This window comes from Arachis stenosperma, chromosome 10 (assembly GCF_014773155.1).
Source record: "Arachis stenosperma cultivar V10309 chromosome 10, arast.V10309.gnm1.PFL2, whole genome shotgun sequence".
Taxonomy (NCBI): Eukaryota; Viridiplantae; Streptophyta; class Magnoliopsida; order Fabales; family Fabaceae; genus Arachis; species Arachis stenosperma.
In genome coordinates, this window is record NC_080386.1 from 48,195,461 (window position 1) to 48,218,711 (window position 23,251).

A 23,251-nucleotide genomic window follows, 5' to 3' on the forward strand; every position below is an offset into this window, starting at 1 on the left:
GGTTATCCACCCTTAAAGGTGGAACTATTATAAAAGGTGGTTATCTATTCTACTATAAATACATTGACACTCTTAGGTATATTCAGGACCCAATCTAAAAAAAAAAACCTGCTTAAAACTCCTACTAACTTAAGCATCGGAGTCTCTTGCAGGTACCATTCCATCTCCTCATGAAAAACTCGGACGGCAGCACCTCGGCACTAGCACAAATCAGACGCTGCCTTATAAAGAGTCTGGATCTCACGTTCAGGCCAAAATCACCCTTTCAAGTAACCTCCGAAACAATTTATTATAAGAATTTAATTACAAATTTTTAAATGATAAAAAACTAACTAAAATTAGAATAAAATTATAAAGGCTAGCAAAATAACTAAACCTATTTAGTATTTATGAAAAAAGTTTGATTATATTACTGTAAAATAGTTTGATATGTTATGATAAATTTGACTGTATTCCGGTAAAATATTTGATTATTTTAATAATTAAAATAAATATATATGACATAATAATATATTCAAATACTTCTTTAACTTTTGTGTTCATAAAGCATTATTCTAAGCTTGACTAATATACGTTGATATAAAATAATTTTTTTATTGATAATCATACATCCCATTAAATTACCAACACATGATCGATTAGAATGATAGATAATACTCTTTCTTTTAATAAGTAAATTTAAATTTGAATTCTAAACAAAGAAAAAATGAATAGAAAAGTAATTTTTATAAAAATTAAAATATTCAAACATCATAATTATTTTCGATAAAAAAATATTTTGTTATGAAAAATTTTAATAAATTTTGATTAGTTTAATACCTAATGATCTGAAAATGAAATTTATTCACTTTTTAAACAAGTATCAATTTTTAAATGTACACCAAAAAATTTTATTTTTGAACAAAATAAAAAAAAAAAGAAGAAAAAATTGGCATTAAATGGTTTAATTAAATAAAAAGTAAATACAAGACGACAAAATTGAGAAATGAAAGTAAACAAACAAAAGACTTCGACAAAATCAAAGGATTTTGAAATTAAAATTGCTAATTTGAAATTTAAAAAAGAAGAAAAAGAATACCCTGCAAAATGGAAATAACTTACATGAAAGAAAATTACAGATAAATTTAAAAAGAAATATAAAAATATGAAAAGAATCTTACAGAAAAAAAAAATTTTTGGCAGACTCAAAAAGTCACTGAAAATGTAAGTGCACGAAAGTGTTTTTTAATCGAATTTCAATCTTTATTTCTTCTAAATTTTGTTTATTTATAATTTTTTCAACCAATCCTGAACTGCCACCTACCTTCTCTAGAGATTATGAAATGTAACTGTTTTCGCCAAGTACACAAGATCACATAACCGCTTATAAGATCTCTGTCCCTTTTCTTCTTCGAAAGAAGCCTCATCGAATCACACATCTCTATATCGGTACGCTATCTTTCATTAACCTTACGGCACTCGATCTTCAAAACTTTAACAAAGATTTTTTCAATTCTCATTTATCTGTACATCGATCGCAATATCTTTTTTTTTTTTGTAGAATATCGACCAACATCATAATACATGATTCTAAAAATATCTCACTAAATCTCCTTGTGCTCATATTTATCACTATCAAACTATTTCTTTGAAAAAAAAATCCTTAAAATTGAGTGATGACTCATGACATGATAAATGAAACTACACTTACGTCCTTTGAATTTACCAAAATTACACACACCACTTTTCTATTCGATGAAAATATACTTGTCTCTTCTATGTTACGCCAATTGCAAAACAAAAAAAAAACGTAGATTCATTGTATTAATCTAAATTAACAAATTCAATTGAAATAGTATTGTTTTTCTTTTTATTTTACTTTGTTCTTGTTGGTACAAAAATGGATTTTTTTTTTTACAAGAGGACGTTTCAACTGCCAATAATTTCGACTATAGTAGCAGAGACAGGTAAGTTGAAGTCGAAGAAAAATGGTACAAAGAGCGTCGAAGTTGAAAGATAGTTATTGCCTTTTTTTGAGTATCAAGATTTGCTACTCGATCATCAAAACCAAGTGAAAAACATGGGTACAGGATTCGAGAAGCAAGTTGAAGAAACATGAGACTTCAAGATTAAGGGAGACGTGGGCGTCAAAACTTCAGGATCAAGATTCATCATGGTCAAGACAGATTATGGCTGAAAAAAAGGAGGAAGTAAGATAGTGGACAACATGCTCCAAGGCAAGTCTATCTCCATGACTTATAAATAGTAGAAATTTAGAAGAGTAAGACTTCAATCAAGAACACTAAATCATCACATAAAGTCATAAAATTTTCGATCCATGCAATGCAACAAAAGAAATAGAGTGCAAGTGCATGTGCGTGTTAAAATTCAATTTTTAATTTGTTTTTCTTTTACTTATTTGGTTTATTATATCATTTATTATATTTAAAATTTGTTATTATTTTGCTTTAATCAATATTTTATGACTTTCATTGTCTTTTTTATTTAATTGTTTATTTTTTAGATATTCTATCACTAGTGATTCTAACATAAAATTGTTTGACACCATAATCAAGTAATTTTCGAATCGAGTCCACTCTTTTTTTAGTGAAGTCGTATCTACTCTTCGATACTTGAGATCTTGATTTAAATTCGATTTCGACGTTCTGTCAAGACACTCCGTTGAAATTATAAAAATCGAGTGAAACAATTTTATTTAATTGAAATTACAAAAATGTCATTTACATAAATTTGTATGCCTTGGTTGTGAGGGTTAAAAATGATTTTATATAATTTATTTTAAACTTGATTTCAAATTTAATGACGCAACAGGAGAAAAGCATATACTGGTCAAACAGAAATGTAGTGTGTACTTAATTTTAATAAATTGCAAGGTCTAAATATAAATATAGTTTAACAGAGAGAAAAATCCAAAAAAAAAAGGCAAGAGTTGATGAGCATGTACAATACTTTGTCGGAAAGCAGCATCCATTGTTGGAGATGATCCCACATTTCGCGCTCTCATTGATCCAACATCACATCATCGATTTAACTCTCCAACTATTGGACCACGTTTCGACACCATTACCATCTCCCATCATCTCTCTTTTTTTTCTCTCTCAATAATTTAATTAAATTCTATTTATTTTCTTTATTAATTAATAAATTAGACTAATTAAAAATGTAAAAAATTTATTTAAACAATAAGAATAAAATTTTATATCTATTTTACATTTTTAAAAGAAAACTACACATGCAAAAATTTTTGAATAATTAATTCATTACATTTATTTTTTTAGATAATTAAAAATAGACATAAAAAATTATTTTTATCAATTGAATAAACTATTATTTCTACTTACAAAAATTTTAAACATTGATAAATCTACTCACGAAACAACAAAATTAAAATTGTACCGATAAAAGATCGCAGTTCCGTCATGCAAAACTATCCAAATTCTAAAAAACTACTCAAAATCCTCAAATTATCCTTCTCTCTCTCTTCAACGTCAATGAACATTCCATGCTCCACAATACTAACGATTTATAAAATAGAATCGCTAGACTTTCAAATTTCTAATACTTTGCTTGAAATACAAATCAAATATAATTATCATTATTAGTGATATAAGGCTCAACCTTTTCTCCCAAAGTTCTGAGCTTTCCAATGCAACTAGATTCTTGAAATAGATTCTGAAATTTAGAAACAGTGAACTTCCAACAAAATTGAATAACTTCAATGAACATGGCCAAACCGCTATCACCAATATAGTTAACGAGTTTGGACTCATTGACAATTACAACAAACTTCTTACAAGCACCTTCAACCATCTTCTTCCTTGAGGAAGCCACCGCGCCGCTTGACGAGGTTAAGGTAAGGATCAATCTCGTCAACATCGTCAATGACGAGATCAACAACGGGTAAGAGTCTAGATCCGATAAGAGAATCTCATAAGAGAGGACTTGCTCGTGCATTTTTTTGGAAGTGGGGATTCGGACGATGTCCTTGAGCTTGCTTTGATAGAGAAGCTCGCTGATTCGGTCGATATCATGTTTGATAGTGGAGCCGGTTCTAAAGCCAAAAACTATGCCGGATTCGACAGTTTTGTAGGCAGTGGTTTTCTTCAAATAATCTTGGGTGAAAATGACCTAAGAAAAAGGAAGAGAGTAGAAGAATGCTAACTTCAGAAAAGTGAGAATGATGGTAGTAACAGTAGAGAGAATGATAATTTGAAAATTTTGGGCGATTTTTTAGGGTTTGAATAATTTTATCAAATGGAGTCGATTTTTCGTAAATACAACTTTAATTTTATTGTTTTGTGGATAAATTTGTCAGCGTTTAGAGTTTTAATAGATAAAAATAGTTTACTCATATTAAAAATTAGTCATTTATATAAAATATGTATTAAAGTATAAAATATATTAAAAATAAATTAAATAATATATGTATTTAAATACAATAAAAATATTATGTATATATAAAAAATTTATAACTATATGTTGTATGTAAATATATATATTGTTAAATTTATTTTTAATATATATTTTATATTTTATTATATACTTTACACAAAATATTAATAATTAATTTATTAATTAATTTTAAAAAAATACTATTTATATACTAAATATTCTTAATACCTATATAAGAAGATAATTATTATTAATTAATTATATATTTATATTATTTTTAATTAACAAAATAAAGATAACACATACTTAGTTGTTAAAAAAATTAGTGTCAAAATAATATTTATTATAAAAAAATATACACGTTATAAAATTGTTAATATTTTTTTGTATATTTAATATAGTTATATACGCCAATATCTAATAACTCAATTAATAACTATTTTTTATGTATCCGAAATATTTTTTATTTTTATCCGAGGGTCCAAATTTTCCTGTAAATCAATAATATTTTTGTTCTTTTTATTTATAATATCTTAAACAAATACTTTTATCTAAAATCGCTAAATTCCAAATAAAAAAGAAAGAAAAAGCCATAGCGAAGGAGAGAATGCCTGAGATTGGAGGCAGTGCTTAAATGGCGCCTCGTGTCTGTGTTGTTCGCACAAAGACACTTGTCGAAAGCACCACAATTCATAACCTCAAAGCTCCCTGCGACACGACTCTCTCTCTCTCTCTCACACTCACTCTCTCTTCCAATTCGAACCAACTCAACACACTCTCCAAAGGTAAAATTAACCCCTTAACCCTTGTCCTTCTTCCTTCGTGTTCTTTTTATTTCACTCTCTTCACCTTACCTCTTTTTTTTTTTTTTTTTTAAATGCCGCCAACTTTTTTTTCCCCGTATCTTAACCGATTGATTGATCTTATTCTGTTTTTTCTTAAATTATTATTATTATTTTGTCTCTCGTGTGATTAAACTCTTATTTAATTAACATTTTAAGTGTGTCAAAATCTTCTTCGAGACATTTTGACTCTTTTTTTTTTAATTTGACCAAATTTGGGGTTTATGATCTCCGCGAAGCACGATTATGGCGAGAAACTGAGGAATTTGGAGTTCCTCTTCGCTGCGAGTTGTTTAATTTTCGGATGAGAGTGGTTGAGCAAAAGGGGAAAGACTTTCCTTAATTGGGCGTGAAATTCTGGAAGATATTCTAACAATTATTTAATTAATTAAAATTAATTAATTAGTTAATTTATGGTTTAAATAAAATAAAAAGCAGGTCTTTAGGGGTTGAGTGACGCATCGGAGAGATTTTTTTTTGTGGTTTCTTTTTCCAGTTTAAGTGGTTTAACTCGGAGAAAAAAGGTTGGGTTTTTGTTAGAGAAAATATGAATAAATCTTAAGTTCCATTTACATCAGATTTGGGCTAAGTAAGTAAGTAGTACTAGTTAAGTGACCAACTCAAATCTAATTTAACCAAATTCGGACAAAAAACTTAACCTCTTTAAAGTGTGATATTGTGAATTTCTTAAAAGGCAATGAGTCGAGTGAGAGTAGTGTGGATCTGATGCAGCATAAAAAGTGGAAGTGTTGATCTGGTATTTCTATACTCTCTATTGGGTAATAATCAATGTTTACTTTACCGTTCTCCAACTGCTTTGGATTCTTGCAGAGGCGGTTGCATTTATAACTCTGAAACTGTTACAAGAAGTTTTAACTGTTTAACTTAACATGTATCTAAGTTTCACTTCAGATATTTTAATTTGAGACAGAACTCTACTACCTGAAAGATTTTTTTGTTCTCCTTTCTACTTTTAATGTATACTTGATTATTGGTTTTTGTAGACTATAATATAGTGTGGGGTAGGAGTTTTAAGGGTTTGATTTAATTATCTGCTGCAAGTAACGTTGTTAATTTAATGTTTTTCTTCAGTGTTGTGAATAGTTAGATCTGAATCAGAAGGATAATCATTCCAAAGCACGCTGAAAATACCATATGATCTACTTGGGAATGATTGATACGTAAGACACTGTTTGCTTAAGTTAAACTCTTTGCTTCCACTTCAAGTTTTAGAAGGAGAAAAGGAAAAAAAAGTGGGGTCTCAATAAAAAAATGAACTTCAGGGGCTATGGTGATAACCTCACCAATAATGGTGATAGAATGGGTGGGAAGCCACCACCGGCAAATGTCACTCTGGTGAGGCAGCCTTCGGTTTATTCGCTTACTTTTGACGAGTTCCAGAACACAATAGGGGGGTTTGGGAAGGATTTTGGATCCATGAACATGGATGAGCTCTTGAAGAATATATGGACCGCCGAGGAGTCTCAGGCGTTGGCGTTTTCTTCAGCCGGTATAAATGCCAGCGCCAGTGGTGGTGATTCCAACAACCCGAATGGGAACTTGCAAAGACAGGGCTCTTTGACGCTTCCGAGGACTCTTAGTCAGAAAACAGTTGATGAGGTTTGGAGGGATTTGATGAAAGATAGTGGCAGTGGCAGCAGCACTGGAGCCGGAGCCAAAGATGGAAGTAGCAATGGGGTTTCATCTGTGCCTCAAACACAAGGGCAACCAGCATTAGGAGAAATGACATTGGAGGAGTTCTTGGTGAGAGCTGGTGTTGTGAGAGAAGATGCTCCTCAACAAGCTCAACAAATGGCAAGGCCTGATGCTAACAACAATGGTTGGTATGGTGCTGGTGACTTTGCTAGATCAAACAATAGCAATGGTTTACTTCTTGGTTTTCAGCAACCAAATAGAAGTAACGGGAACAATCTTGGTAATAACTTGGTTCCCAAGCCTCCTCCTCCTCCGCTGTCGCTAAACTCGAACCATACTCAGCAGCAACAAGCACAGCAGCAGCACCCACAGCCGCCACCCCTTTTCCCCAAGCCTGCAAATGTGGCTTTTGCTTCTCCTATGCATATGTTGAACAATGCTCAGCTTGCTAGCCCTGGTACAAGGGGTGGGATGATTGGAGTGCCGGAGCGTTCAATGAATGGCGCAGTAGTTCAAAGCAATGGGCTGGTGAGTGTTGGAATTGTTGGTTTAGTCCCGACCAATGTAACAGCTCCGGGTGCCACTCCTGCAAATAAAATGTCACCGGACATGATTGCCAAGAGCAGTGTGGATACTTCTTCAATGTCGTTGTCACCGGTTCCCTATGTAATCAACAGGGGAAGGAAGTGCAGTGCTATAGAGAAAGTTGTGGAGAGGAGACAGAGGAGAATGATCAAAAATAGAGAATCAGCTGCAAGGTCAAGGGCTCGCAAGCAGGTTAGCCTTCTAATTCTAAATTATCATTATGCATTCTTGTAAATAGGGAACACATTAAATTCTTATGTTCTTCCATGTCTTATATATCAGCATTAAGAGAAAATTGGTTTGATGTTTCATGTTTCATAGTGCAAGCAACTGTTAAATTCTGTTTCTATCGATTTTTCGCAGGCCTATACTTTTGAACTAGAAGCTGAAGTTCAGAAGCTTAAGGAAATAAACAAAGAATTGCAAAAAAAGCAGGTATGTTACATGTTGTCACTGTGCAATACATCCTTAATAATAATTTTGTTTTCAACTGTGGTTTTTGTAATATTTTTTTGACTAATTTTCTTTAATATTCTTTAATACAGGAAGAAATGATGGAAATGCAGAAAAATCAGGTAAGTTATCTATTTTGCTTTATATATATTGGGTTGGGACTTGGGAGGGAGGGTGACTTCTTGGATTTATATGATTATAATTTATAATTCTTAATATAAGACTGAAAAAAAAAAAAGAAAAAAAAAATTCACATGTTTTATTTTTGGCAGAATATGGATTCTTCATTTTGGCCATTGGGAAATAAAAGACAGTGCTTGAGAAGGACAGTTACAGGTCCATGGTAGACCAAATTTGGTCTTTGTTTAAAGCGACTGCTATAAAAAGGAAGGCATCTTTATGTCACTAGGATTGGACTATTGCATGTGGAAAAAGTTCTTATTATGCTCTTTTAGGGGGAGGAGTCTATTCTTCCGGTAGAAGAATTTCAACCATTAAATTTTATGTTGGTTCCACATAAATCCAATGATATGATATATAATTTTCATGTGTCTGATGTAATTGGAATTGAGTCTTACATAGATAATAGGGGTGGTAGCTTTCTTATGTATAGGAAGTAGGAGAGAGTTGAGATGTACATTAGAAAAACTTGCATCTTGTATAATAAACTATTTGTATTTGGTTGAATGTTAGTTCTATTTTCTTATGTTGGAGGATGTTGAGACAAGCCAATTAAATTGGATCTTTGTAGTGTCCCTTTTAAGTTCCCGTTTAAGTTTCTAACCCCTTTTTGCTGAATTCAATTTGCAGTCACAACACACAATTCCTTTTTTGGGTCAAGAAAAAGGAGTGTGTTGCGTCTGGAATTTTGGTTACAATTACATTTTTTTTCAAGTACTTATCAAAGGTCAACATAATGAACATCCTAAAAAAATTTGGTTGTCGTCTTGTCATTATATGTAATCTTGATTTGTCAATTCTCAAAGTTAAATGCTGATTAGGGGTGTCATCTTGATCAAGTGTTGATGTTAATACCCAAAAACCAAAGTGTGTTGATGTGGCTTATATTTGGTCTCCTTCTTCCTTTTTGGAAACAGAATCAAAAGTATATGAGAAAATGACAATTAAAATTTGATTTTATAAATGATATACTTCATATTGCAAGATATACCAAAGGCCAGATATGGAGTCCCACCAATTTCGTTGTCATTTATTTAAGAGTGTGTATTAAACGGATTTGATTTAATTTCAAAATCAAATTATTTTTTTGGAATGGATAAAACATAGAAATTAAATTTAATTCTAAATACTATGAATTTTGGTTTTCTCTCTCGACACTTGTTTAAATAGACGAGTGACTTAATCAATCCAAGTTTGGTTTGTAAATACTATGAATTTACTTAAACACTTGACACAAATTTTCTCATCTTTTGGAAAATTTAATTGGGATTAAAACGATTTGGTGTGTTAAATATAGAATAATATTATACATTCAAATATTTTTGTTAATCAAGTTGGTCTAATATAACAAAAATTAATTATGGCTAACATTATTCCAAGTTTTATTGTTTAACTTGGTTGGATTTTCATAAAAAAACTTGAAACTGTAACATTACTAAATATAAGAGTCATTTTTATCCGTTATGTATGAATATAAAACAGAAGGGATTGAGTACCTAAAAGAATCCGACAGCGGTCCAGCCACCAGAGGCAATGGTCTGACGGCGATGGTTGCAATTATTAGCACACTTAGCAATGGTGATAGAAAATTGTGGTAAACAAAAAATAAAAATATAAAGTAAAATCATTACATCAATTTGTAAATCAAATCAATTTCTCTTATACATAATTGATTCTAAACATTCATTCATTTCTAATTCAATTTATTTCCATTCATTTCAACTTAAATCAATTCCAAAAATATAAGACAACACTTTTATTATTCTGAATTCTGATCTGCTTATCAAAGACAAGTAGGTGTCCTTCTTGATTTAACACTAACGGAAGTTATTGAAGGACTTCCAAAAGAATATGAGAAAATTATTTCAATCTCCCTTTCTAACCTATCATTTTTTATTATTACAATACATTCGTCATTTGGCCTAAGCTTACAAATGCAACATTTTCATTTCATCCTAAATAAGAAATAAGATTAGATATGAACAAATAAGTTGCTAACAAACCTTTCTAAACTGAAAAATTCAGAGCTTTATAAAGAGAACAAATCAGTGAACAATGAAGAGTTTCAACTTTGAATACTACCTCTCGAGACACATTAGAAAGTTGAATCTGTTCAAATTTACTCTTCCACACACATTACATAGTAAAATCCGAGAAGCTCCGGTTTGAGTCTCTGGCAAATGGCATTCCCATCCGCGTCAGCAACATCCTCTCCATAAAGATGACACTCAAGGAAGATGGTGATACCAAATTGTTACCATCAACATGGATGAAACGATGAACCCTTTCATATTCAGATCATAGACTTTTCTGATAAGTGATATCAACATGGTTGTGTACAAGATTACAAATCCATCAGAGATTTGTCCAAACAACTTCAACTTATCCATGTTTTGTGAAGTGATATGGACCAGACAACTCATAATATGAAGCTATTGGACGCGGTATGGTCCTCATCTCTTTAGACTAAGGGTGTGTTCGGTTGGAGAGTGAAAATAAAGGGCAAATTTTCCTGGATGAACTTCACGTGTAACTTTACTTGTGAGCTCCACCATGAAAATTTCCACCATATTTTACTACTTCCAACCATGCAAGCCCTAGATATAACTTTTTTCCACCTCCTCTATAAGTACTTTAAATCAGATGCCCTAACTGTTAGGATACTCAAAAACAAGGCCTTCTGCTACACTTCTTGCTCTTCCATTACCAAATAGTTTGTTTACAACAGCCAATGCAAAATCAGTTACAGTAGAAAGTCCCTCACTAGTGATTAGTTTGCCATCAATAACTACGGCAGCACCATTGATTGCTTCATCTTCAGCTTTATCGATAATCGACGAATGAGCTGCAGCCCTCTTGTTCTGTAACAAGAAATTTCATCATTTCAATAGGGCATTACTTATCTGGAATATGAACAGTAGCATGTCAAATACCTTCAGTAAACCTTGTTTATGCAGAATGGAAAGCGAAGAGCAGATAGCCCCATATATTCTTCCAGCTGAGTTCTGTTCTTTAAGGAGCTTTTTCAGAATTCTAGATTTGCTTAGCCTTTCAGTTCCAGCAGTACCTCCCTAAACAATTCATGATAAGCAACTACAAATTATACGTGGGACAAAAAAAATAATCGTCCATTGAGTTCCATAAGCTAAAGCAATTGTTCAATCAACTGCGATAATCAACCCTACTCTAATCCCAGCAAAATAACAATAGCAGGTGTAAGTACGTGATGATTTATTCTCGGTTTTCACCCTATGCTCCAAGCAGTTTTTATGATTTTATTTATTTATTTATTTGTTTTGTGCAGTGTAGACTTCAAGGGTACAGAATACCAGCACAATAAAAAGTGTAGATGTCTTCATATATATTTCCAGAAATTTATCTTACCGGTAGAATTATCAAATCATGTGAGGACTCTTGAGCATCACTAATTAATACATCAGCAACAATTTTGGTTCCTTTGGAAGCTAAAACTTCATGAGTCTTTTCAATGGATGCAACTATGACATTAGCTTTTGCTCGCCTTAGAATATCGATCAGAGTCACAACTTCAATCTCTTCAGACCCATGAGCAACTGGTACAAGAACCTGAATATCATAACATATAGTTAAGATACATGTCGCAGAAGGATGATACAGCAGAAGTCTTGCCAAATTATGATGATACGACAGTAAATTACACTAGGGGCATGGTGGTCAACAGACCACTCAACTTTGTTGAACTCCTTCTTCACTGCATTATCATCGGCAGTTCTCATAAACTGAAAAATAAAAAAAGAGGGGGGAGAGTAATTTGGTCAGACATAGAACTTTAGACACACCATATTTTTTTAAGAAAGAAAATTACAATAAAAGTTTAGGATCTAGAATGAAATACATAGATTTAAGCAGATTTGTCACTCTACAACTTAATTTCTTCGGCTCCTCCTTTTCTGTTGGTAATCACTTCTCCCCATTTCTACTTCTAGTTAACATTCTTCACTTCAACTAGTTCAACTATCTAATATCATCTAGTATCGTTGGCAGTACAGCCTGCTAAAACCTAGCACTTGATAGTTGGATTACAATTTGAGGCTTTCGAATAAATCATAAAATAAATGGAAATAGAATCCAGTTTAGAATTCTACATCAGATAATTAAAAAAATTCGTAATTGAGTTTTATTGCCATTATTGCTAGGATCAAGCAAACACTTTACCAACAATCCTGCAATGTCCTTGGCAACAGACTCCCCAAACAGCTGCTCAGCCAAGGATAAAGCAAACTCGTAAGTTGTTCCAGGTCCACGGCTCGTTGTAAGCCCTCCTGAAACCTGAAGATTTGACTTAACGGCCCAAAATGTCGGCAGCTTGTCAAAGAATGCAGGGTGACATGTAGTCTTGCATAACAAGCTAGAGAAAATTAGCCATGCAAATACATTTTTAACTTAAGAAAAATCCTCAAACAGTAACAGATATTGATCCAACCAAGTTTAGTACCTTCTTTCTCCTTAGTAGACCCCATGGCAAAAGGGTAATGGCTGGAGCAGCACAAATAGCACCATAGAGCCTATTTTCCTCAGCTTGCTTGCATGTGATTTTTTGCAGCACCTCGCAATCCCTTAACCTCACTGAGCCAGGCATTCCTCCCTGCAATGCAAACAAGCCACACACAATTACTCACTATAGCCATGTCTTGAAAAGAGTTTGAACCATAGTTACATGGAATACAATATGTTCCGATACGAAACAGATATGTAGCCATATGTAAAATATTGTGTGGAAAATATACATATGACGTTCCGGTACGTAGATGAATTGGTATGCGATATGCTGCCTAATTATGAATTCATCATGAAACTTGGTTTGAACCATTTTCATAAAAAATTCATATATCATAATACAATGAAATACTTTACAAGTAAATATATAAGAATAATGATATATCATCCTATAAATAAAATGCAAAAATGTAATTTTAAAAATCAATTAACCCTTTCTTTATTTCTCTGCATAGTAATTATACTTGTGTCATGAAATCACTTAAAAGACCAACAAGATAAGTAATAACTAACAGGTAAAACGACAAGATCGAAAATTTGATCAGAGCATGCTTCAATGGAAGTATCAGCGACCAACTTGGTGCCCTTAGCAGCTTCAACTTGAAGCTGAGGCTCCACGGAGGCTACAGTGACGTCAGCACCAGCTTGGCGCAGAACGTGAATCAAGATAACCGCTTCCATTTCTTCGGTGCCGTAGCCGATGGGAACCAGAACCTTCTTCAGAGGAACGGAAGAGGAATTAGAACCTTCTGTTGTGGATGTCGTTGACGGCGACGGAGTGGGTGGTGTTATGGGTATGATGTGGTTGCTGTTGGTTTTGGTGGAGCGTTTTGAAGGAGGAGAGGGTTTCTGACGTGGAGGTGCTGCGGAAGTGAAAGTTGGTGTTAGAGGAACGCCGCCAGTGGTGGGGGTGGCGGCCACCGCCACCGCCACCGGGGAGGGTCTCAGTAGAATCAGCGACGACATGGAAGTGAGTTGGATAATGTTTTTTTTTTTTTTTTACTTTTTCGCGCTTTTCGTGTTGCAAAAGATATCCTCTCCACTTTGAATTTTGTAAACTTATTAGGGTAGGCTAACTTAACTTCCTTCAGAAAACAAAACTAGGCCCAGGCCCCATTTGAGTGCCAAAACTATCCTTTACTGAAAATAAATAAAGATGACCTCTGTCCAAATATAGGATTTTTATTTTAATAAATAAATTAATTATACTAATTATAGAAATAAATATCTCTCTTATCTCGTTTACATTATAAACGAGATAATTTTACATGTATCTCGTTTATATATATTTTTTAAAAAACATTTGAAAATAATAAAAAATATTAATATTATATTATTATCAATAATCTAAATTTTTAGCATGTAATTAATACATAAAAGACATTGGTAGAAAAGATTAAAATAAATATGGTTGATTTTTCTAAACTTATTAGGGTAGGCTAACTTAACTTCCTTCAGCAAACAAAACTAGGCCGAGGCCCCATTTGAGTGCCAAAACTATCCTTTACTGAAAATAAATAAATATGACCTCTGTCCAAATATAGGATTTTTTTATTTTAATAAATAAATTAATTATACTAATTACCGAAATAAATATTTTTCTTTTATCTCATTTACACTATAAACGAGATAATTTTGTATGTATTTTATTTACATGTATTTTTAAAAAAAATTAAAAATAATAAAAAATATTAATATTATCAATAATCTAAACTTTTAGCATGTAATTAGTACAAACAAAACGTTGGTAGAAGAGATTAAAATAGATATATTTGATTAATTAATACTAAAAAAGTTGATGGGATAATAAAAAGAAATTAAAACTATTATCTCTCATAGTGAGAGATAACCGTTCAATTCTCTCCCCACTATCCCATCAATCTCTCTTAACAATTAGCAAACGGTTATTTTTATTTTTTAAATTTAAATCAATCCAATTGGATCATAATTTAATTTAAAATTTTTTAAAATAGATATGTTTGATCAATCTATCTATTTTATTATTTAAAAATTGGATTTTTGAACTTAATGATGGCGCTGACGTGACATGCTCCGGAGAGTGTTTCGATTTAATTTTTTTAATTCATTCAATATAATTTATTACAATGACTTAATTATATCAACTAATTAATTTGATTAGATATTTAAATATTAATATAATTTATTATAATTGTACTATATTAATTGTAATTCGTTATATTAGTTAATTAATTTATTTATTTGTAAAGTTTAAAATAAAATAAATAGTTTATTGCTTATTCTAATTGAATTCATTAAATTTAATTATATATCTATTCTATTTATAACAATCGGATTTTTACACTTAATGATGGAGTTGACGTGTATTTTTCGATTTATTTCTTTTAACTCATTAAATACAAGTTACTACGATGAATTAATTATAGCAACTAATTAATTTGATTATATATTTAAATAGCACACCATTTATTATAATTTATATCAAACAATTAATTGTGAAAGTGTTTTCAATTTATTTCTTTTAATTCATTAAATACAATTCATTACAGTAAATTAATTATATCAGTTAATTGATTTGATTAGATATTTAAATATCACACAATTCATTATAATTTATATCAATTAATTAATTATAATTCATTATATCGATTATTTTAATTTGTTAATTTATAAGGTGCATATTAAAATAGATAATTTATTATTTATTCTAATTCAATATAATACACATACACAGATTAATTTAGTTAAGAAAATCATTATCTCCTACGAGAGTATTTTTCTATTTGTCTTTTTAATTCATTAAATTTAATAAACTATTTCTTGATTTATCTTTTTGAATTCAATAAATTAAATGAAATCAATTATATTAATTATTTGTATTAACTAATTAATTTGATTAATTCTTAAAAATATTTTTATTTGATTAATTTTATTTATTTAAATTTAAATATATTAATTATAACTAATCCATTATTTAATTTTATTAAAAAAAAATATTAAATTCTATTTCTAATATAAAAATATTAAATTTTATTCCTTCTATTTTTATTTTATCATTATAAAAGGTCATATATATTAGAAGAGGATCTCATTTTTTTATCAATGACTCTTTTATTTGATAGTTTTTATAACAATTTTTTTCTTCCTATGAGACGTCGTGGCAAGAGGGCAATTATCAACTTATCGTGGATATAAGCCATCAGACCCTCCAACTCCCATTCGAAACTATATATAATATGTTAACCATGAAGTATTCATGAACCATGGTTGACAAATTCTCAAGTTGGAGTTTATGAAAAATCTGTTCCTGACAATTTTAACATGGACTATGAACACTGAAAATGTGTTGGGATAAAAATTTAATGGCCAAATATTCAAAATGTTATGGATATAAGATCAATTTACAGAGGGTAAAAAAAAATCACTTTTGAAATGTTAATCCGAATTATATAAATTTATCGGTGTCATTATCTTTGTTTTATAATTATTTTTTAGTCTCCAGGTTTACTGCAGCTATAAAATAATTGAATACTTAGATCATGAATGTAGTTAGTTTCAGTAGATACTCCAGATACACTTCCTATTATTTATGAACGCAGTCTTTTTGGCATGTATTACGATTGGTATAAATCGTTTAGCACTTATCCTAGGTCTTACGATTTTTTCCATGTAGATTATATGTTTTCAAGACTCAAGAAAATGTGTGTATAATTATTTTATTTCTCATTCATCAAAACCAATAGTTTGTCAGATCATATCAATAGACAATAATTATATGTGTCATTTTGCTAATATATTTATTGGTCTGTTAGGTGTAATTTTTAAGTTATTGTGGCTGAGATTGATCAAATTTTGAGACCCCAAAAGTACGCTTATTGTTCGAGATATTGTTGAGGTAATTAATGAGCTTGAGAGCATGGGAAAATTTATAAACTGGGAGGTTTGCATCACTTTCATTAAAGAAAATGAGGACTTTTTTGGTGTTCGAAAGTCTACGTGGCAGTCTACAGAGATTGTAACACTCGAATATATTGTTTGATTGACAGAACGGATAAGTGAATTTTGAATTATGACTTAGAAATTTTTTTGTGTAATTGTACTTTCACATTTATCTATGTATCATAGTAGTTAGACATTCATGTATTTAGCTTTTTTTTATTTGGTTATTGATTTCGATCTCCATTTAGATGTTGGTGTATTTTGCTATAATATGGTGATATAGATAAAAAAATTTCATCACATTCTTAAAAATGTAGAGGTCGTTGCCATAGAAGCCAAATAATTAAGATTCTAGACTGTTGTATAACGAAGTAGATAGTATTTATGTAATTGAATATTTCTAAAAGAACAATATATTGGGGAACATATATTAAAAAAGTTAGAAGAATTAATATTATTAGTATATATAGTAATTGAAGAAAAATTATTAAACTATACAGTTTAAAAATAAGGCCATTTAAATTTATAGTTAAATTTTTTCAATTTATATTTATAATCCAAACTTATCAATAGTTTATAATATGATTTCACAAGTTATAAAATGTGATATTAGTCATTGTTATATATACAAAAAATGTGACTCATTTAGTATTTAAATATTTATTTTTTTATTAATATTATTATAATAAGATACATATAATTTTATAAAAATGATATAACCTGAACTTTGGTTATCTAAAAACTGACTAAGTGGCTGGTATAATTCCACGTCATGAACCGACGAATGCTAGTAATTAAAATGATAAAAAAATAGCCAAATATATATTCGTAGGGATTAATCGCAATTTGGGACTTAATAGAAATATGTCAAATTTTTATGGGTGGAATTGTGGGAACCTATCCACATGAAATGAATAGGGACGGGGATATAGTTACCCCCTTCTTAAGACCTGTTAAAACAACGCAAATACAAAATTACCGATTTTTTCTAATATATATATTTTTGAATTTAGTGACCTTAATTCTTGCCTCCAATTCAAAAATTTTTTTTAGGCACATCCTTAGTCTTGATTTTGCATCTCTCTCTAACTTACATTCTCTACCTCTTAAATTTGTCACTATATCATTCTATTTCGTTCTAAAAAATTATGTTATGTAATTTGTTGGAAGATATTTTTATTTTTTTTGAAATGTTATTATGAATTGTGTTGAATTATATTGAATTAATTATTTTATGATTATTATATTATGAGTTTTTTATTTAAAAGAAAATTTAAAAAATATCTATAGATAACTATGGGTATCTGCATTCTTTAAGGGGATAATTAAAGAGGAATTTACAATGAAAATGGAGAGAGGATGGAGTATTTTTTTTAAAGAAAATAGGAGCAAAGAACGGGAATGAAGCTCGTCACAGTCATTCAATCCTTGAATCCTACTCGGAATACCACAGACAAGGTTTAGACTTTCTGGATTCTCTTGAATGCCGCTATCAATCTAGCTTATACCACGAAGATTCTGATGAAGGAATCTAAGAGATACTCATTCAATCTAATGTAGAACGGAGGTGGTTGTCAGGCACATGTTCATGAATTGAGGAAGGTGATGAGTGTCACGGATCATCACCTCCTTCTTAATTAAGCGCGAATGAACATCTTAGATAGGAACACACACGTTTGAATAGAGAGATAAAAACAATTGCATTAATTCATCGAGACGCTGCAGAGCTCCTTGATGAGCGGATAATTTGTACGCTTTTTGGCATTGTTTTTAGTATGTTTTTAGTATGATCTAGTTAGTTTTTAGTATATTTTTATTAGTTTTTAGTTAAAATTCACTTTGCTGGACTTTACTATGAGTTTGTGTGTTTTTCTGTGATTTCAGGTATTTTCTGGCTGAAATTGAGGGACCTGAGCAAAAATCTGATCCAGAGACTGAAAAGGACTGCAGATGCTGTTGGATTCTGACCTCCCTGCACTCGAAGTGGATTTTCTGGGAGCTACAGAAGCCCAATTGGCGCACCCTCAACGGCGTTGGAAAGTAGACATCCTGGGCTTTCCAGCAATATATAATAGTCCATACTTTGCCCAAGATTTGATGGCCCAAACCGGCGTTCAAAGTCACCTTTAGAATTCCCAGCGTTAAACGCCGGAACTGGCACCAAAGTGGGAGTTAAACGCCCAAACTAGCACAAAAGCTGGCGTTTAACTCCAAGAAGAGTCTCTACACGAAAATGCTTCAATGCTCAGCCCAAGCACACACCAAGTGGGCCCGGAAGTGGATTTTTATGTCATTTACTCATCTCTGTACACCCTAGGCTACTAGTTCTCTATATATAGGACCTTTTACTATTGTATTTTCATCTTGGGATCTTAGATCATCTTTAGGTCTTTGAATCCTTTGATCATGTTTTGGGGGCTGGCCTCACGGCCATGCCTAGACCTTGTTCTTATGTATTTTCAACGGTGGAGTTTCTACACACCATAGATTAAGGTGTGGAGCTCTGCTGTACCTCGAGTATTAATGCAATTACTATTGTTCTTCTATTCAATTCAGCTTGTTCTTATTCCAAGATATCACTTGTTCTTCAACTTGATGAATGTGATGATCCGTGACACTCATCATCATTCTCACCTATGAACGTGTGACTGACAACCACCTCCGTTCTACCTTAGATTGGGTGAATATCTCTTGGATTCCTGATACACGATGCATGGTTGATCGCCTGACAACCGAGCGCTCGCATGACAAACGAGCCAGCCATTCCGTGAGATCAGAGTCTTCGTGGTATAGGCAAGAACTGATGGCGGCATTCAAGAGAATCCGGAAGGTCTAACCTTGTCTGTGGTATTCTGAGTAGGATTCAATGATTGAATGACTGTGACGTGCTTCAAACTCCTGAGGGCGGGGCGTTAGTGACAGACGCAAAAGAATCACTGGATTCTATTCCGGCCCGATCGAGAACCGACAGCTGGATAGCCGTGCCGTGACAGGGTGCGTTGAACATTTCCACTGAGAGGATGGGAGGTAGCCACTGACAACGGTGAAACCCTTGCATAAGCTTGCCATGGAAAGGAGTAAGAAGGATTGGATGAAGACAGTAGGAAAGCAGAGAGACGGAAGGGACTAAGCATCTTCATACGCTTATCTAAAATTCCCACCATTGAATTACATAAGTATCTCTATCTTTATCTTTATGTTTTATTCATCATCTATACCCAATTGAGTCTGCCTGACTAAGATTTACAAGGTGACCATAGCTTGCTTCATACCAACAATCTCCGTGGGATCGACCCTTACTCGCGTAAGGTTTATTACTTGGACGACCCAGTGCACTTGCTGGTTAGTTGTGTGAAGTTGTAGTGATCACAATTTCGTCCACCAAGTTTTTGGCGCCGTTGCCGGGGATTGTTTCGTGTATGGACAACTGACGGTTCATCTTGTTGCTTAGATTAGGTATTTTTTTTAGAGTTCTTAAGAATGAGTTCTAGAGTTTCATGATGATCTGTTGAAGTCTGGCTGGCTGTGAAGCCATGTCTAATCTTATTGGACCGAGGTTTCAACTGATCATCACAAGAGCTTGTTGATTTCTATCAATCTTGCTATTGGAGCAATGATCTGCTAAGGCTTGGCTGGCATTTGCCATGTCTAGTGTTTTGGACCGAAGCTTTCTTTGAAAGCTTGGCTGGCTGTGAAGCCATGTCTAATTCCTGGACCGGAGTCTTAGACTAGCATTGCAATGATTCCTGGAATCCAAATTAAGAATTCTGAAACCTTTATTTTCTATTTTCATATAATTTTCGAAAAAGCACAAAAAAATTACAAAATCATAAAAACCAAAAATATTTTATGTTTCTTGTTTGAGTCTAGTGTCTAATTTTAAGTTTGGTGTCTTGCATGCATTGTTTATATTGGTGCACGAAATTGCAATCACACCTTTGCAATCCCGCACAACTAACCAGCAAGTGCACTGGATCGTCCAAGTAATACCTTACGTGAGTAAGGGTCGATCCCACGGAGATTGTCGGCTTGAAGCAAGCTATGGTTATCTTGTAAATCTTAGTCAGGATATCAATAATTATCAGGATTGATTGTGCAAAGCAAAAGAACATGAAATAAGTACTTGTTCACAGTAATGGAGAATAGGTTGAGGTTTTGGAGATGCTCCATCTTCTGAATCTCTGCTTTCCTACTGTCTTCTTCCTCAAACACGCAAGGCTCCTTCCATGGCAAGCTGTATGCAAGGGTTTCACCGTTGTCAGTGGCTACCTCCCATCCTCTCAGTGGAAATGTTCAACGCACCCTGTCACGACACGACTATCCATCTGTCGGTTCTCAATCAGGCCGGAATAGAATCCAGTGATTCTTTTGCGTCTGTCACTAATGCCCCGTCCTCAGGAGTTTGAAGCACGTCACAGTCATTCAATCATTGAATCCTACTCAGAATACCACAGACAAGGTTTAGACCTTCCGGATTCTCTTGAATGCCGCCATCAGTTCTAGCTTATACCACGAAGATTCTGATTAAAGAATCCAAGAGATATCTACTTAATCTAAGGTAGAACGGAGGTGGTTGTCAGGCACACGTTCATAGTTGAGAATGATGATGAGTGTCACGGATCATCACATTCATCCAGTTTAAGAACAAGTAATATCTTAGAATGGAAGCAAGCATGATTGAATGAGAAACAGTAGTAATTGCATTAATCCATCAAGACACAGTAGAGCTCCTCACCCCCAACCATGGGGTTTAGAGACTCATGCTGTAAGAAGTACACAAAGAAATGTGTAAAGTGTCATGAGGTACAGATACAATGTCAAAAGATCCTATTAATAGTGAACTAGTAACCTAAGGTTTACAGAAATGAGTAAATGACAGAAAAATCCACTTCTGGGCCCACTTGGTGTGTGCTTGGGCTGAGCATTGAAGCTTTCATGTGTAGAGACCTTTTCTGGAGTTAAACGCCAGCTTTCATGCCAGTTTGGGCGTTTAACTCCATTTTTTATGCCAGTTCCAGCGTTAAACGCTGGAAATTCTGAGGCTGATTTGCAACGCCGGTTTGGGCCATCAAATCTCGGGCAAAGTATGAACTATTATACATTGCTAGAAAGCCCAGGATGTCTACTTTCCAACGCCGTTGAGAGCACGCCAATTGGGCTTCTGTAGCTCCAGAAAATCCTCTTCGAGTGCAGGGAGGTCAGAATCCAACAGCATCTGCAGTCCTTTTCAGCCTCTAAATCAGATTTTTGCTCAGATCCCTTAATTTCAGCCAGAAAATATCTGAAATCACAGAAAAACACACAAACCCATAGTAAAGTCCAGAAAAGTGAATTTTAGCTAAAAACTAATAAAAATATACTAAAAACTAACTAAATCATACTAAAAACATACTAAAAACAATGCCAAAAGCGTATAAATTATCCGCTCATCACAACACCAAACTTAAATTGTTGCTTGTCCCCAAGCAACTGAAAATCAAAGTAAGATAAAAAGAAGAGAATATACTATAGACTCCAAAATATCAAGGAAACTTAGCTCCAATTAGATGAGCGGGACTAGTAGCTTTTTGCTCCCGAACAGTTTTGGCATCTCACTCTATCCTTTGAAGTTCAGAATGATTGGCATCTATAAGAATTCAGAACTCAGATAGTGTTATTGATTCTCCTAGTTAAGTATAATGATTCTTGAGCATAGTTATGTCATGAGTCTTGGCTGTGGCCCAAAGCACTTTGTCCTCTAGTATTACCACCGGATACATACATGCCACAGACACATAATTGGGTGAACCTTTTAAGATTGTGACTCAGCTTTGCTAGAGTCCCCAATTAGAGGTGTCCAGGGTTCTTAAGCACACTCTTTTTGCCTTGGATCACAACTTTATTTCTTTCTTTTTCTTTCTTTTCTTCTTTTTTTTTTTCGATTTTTTTTTGAATTCACTGCTTCTCCTTGCTTCAAGAATCAATTTGATGATTTTTCAGATCCTTAATAACAGTTCTCTTTTTCCCTCATTCTTTCAAGAGCCAACAATTTTAACATTCTCAAAACAACAAATTCAAAAGACATATGCACTGTTCAAGCATTCATTCGGAAGAACAAAAATTATTGTCACCACATCAAACTAATTCAACTAGTTTCAAGGATAATTTCGAAATCCTGTACTTATTGTTCTTTTGTGATTAAAGCATTTTTCATTTAAGAAAGGTGATGGATTCATAGGACATTCATAGCTTTAAAATATGAATTTTAAATTTTATTAATTATGAATTAAGAACAAGACTCAAAAATAGATATAAGATGAGACTAGAGAAAAAAATAGAAAACAAAAAGTTTAAATAGGCTTCTAATGATAGAGGTTTTCACAGAGTAAGGACTCAACAACCTTGATTTTGAGAAGTGGATGCTCCCTCAAATTGAGGGGAGAACTTTTGGCGTTTCAATTCTTGAAGCTCACGCCCCTGCTTCTCTTGTTCCTTCAGCAATTTGCAGAGCATGCAGTTCTGATTCTGCTGTTCTTCCTTAATTTACTCCATAGTCTCTTGCAACTTGGTGATAAATGCTTCTAGGCTGGCCCAGTAGCCAATTTCAGGAAATTCAGGGAGGAACTCCTGCGCCCTCCTTTTGATGGAGTTGTCTTGCATTTGTCCTTCCATTGACTTCTTGGTGATTGGATGTTCAATGGGTATGAATT

The 23,251-nt window shown here is 32.8% G+C and overlaps 2 protein-coding genes and 1 pseudogene across 3 annotated transcripts; 1 reads left to right on the top strand and 2 right to left on the bottom strand.

Annotated features, from left to right (window-relative positions):
* Positions 1 to 3,427: 3,427 nt before the first annotated feature.
* On the bottom strand, positions 3,428 to 6,077 carry LOC130957053 (probable ribose-5-phosphate isomerase 1; annotated as a pseudogene).
* LOC130955718 (bZIP transcription factor 46-like) lies at positions 4,966 to 8,683 on the top strand. Its single transcript, XM_057882663.1, has 5 exons — positions 4,966 to 5,177; positions 6,327 to 7,667; positions 7,839 to 7,910; positions 8,021 to 8,050; positions 8,201 to 8,683. The coding sequence occupies exons 2-5, from the start codon at positions 6,507 to 6,509 to the stop codon at positions 8,273 to 8,275; spliced, it is 1,338 nt and encodes a 445-aa protein (XP_057738646.1). The 5' UTR covers positions 4,966 to 5,177; positions 6,327 to 6,506; the 3' UTR covers positions 8,276 to 8,683.
* Positions 8,684 to 9,870: 1,187 nt separating this feature from the next.
* LOC130954459 (protein DJ-1 homolog C) lies at positions 9,871 to 13,657 on the bottom strand. Of its 2 annotated transcripts, XM_057881200.1 has the most exons (7): positions 13,158 to 13,657; positions 12,583 to 12,732; positions 12,303 to 12,482; positions 11,786 to 11,866; positions 11,493 to 11,693; positions 11,042 to 11,179; positions 9,874 to 10,969 (listed from the first exon to the last, which is right to left on the bottom strand). In XM_057881200.1, the coding sequence occupies exons 1-7, from the start codon at positions 13,608 to 13,610 to the stop codon at positions 10,757 to 10,759; spliced, it is 1,416 nt and encodes a 471-aa protein (XP_057737183.1). In that variant the 5' UTR covers positions 13,611 to 13,657; the 3' UTR covers positions 9,874 to 10,756. The 2 variants fall into 2 exon arrangements, with proteins under 2 accessions (XP_057737184.1, XP_057737183.1); XM_057881201.1 differs by lacking the exon at positions 12,303 to 12,482 and having other exon boundaries at positions 9,871 to 10,969.
* Positions 13,658 to 23,251: the final 9,594 nt, after the last annotated feature.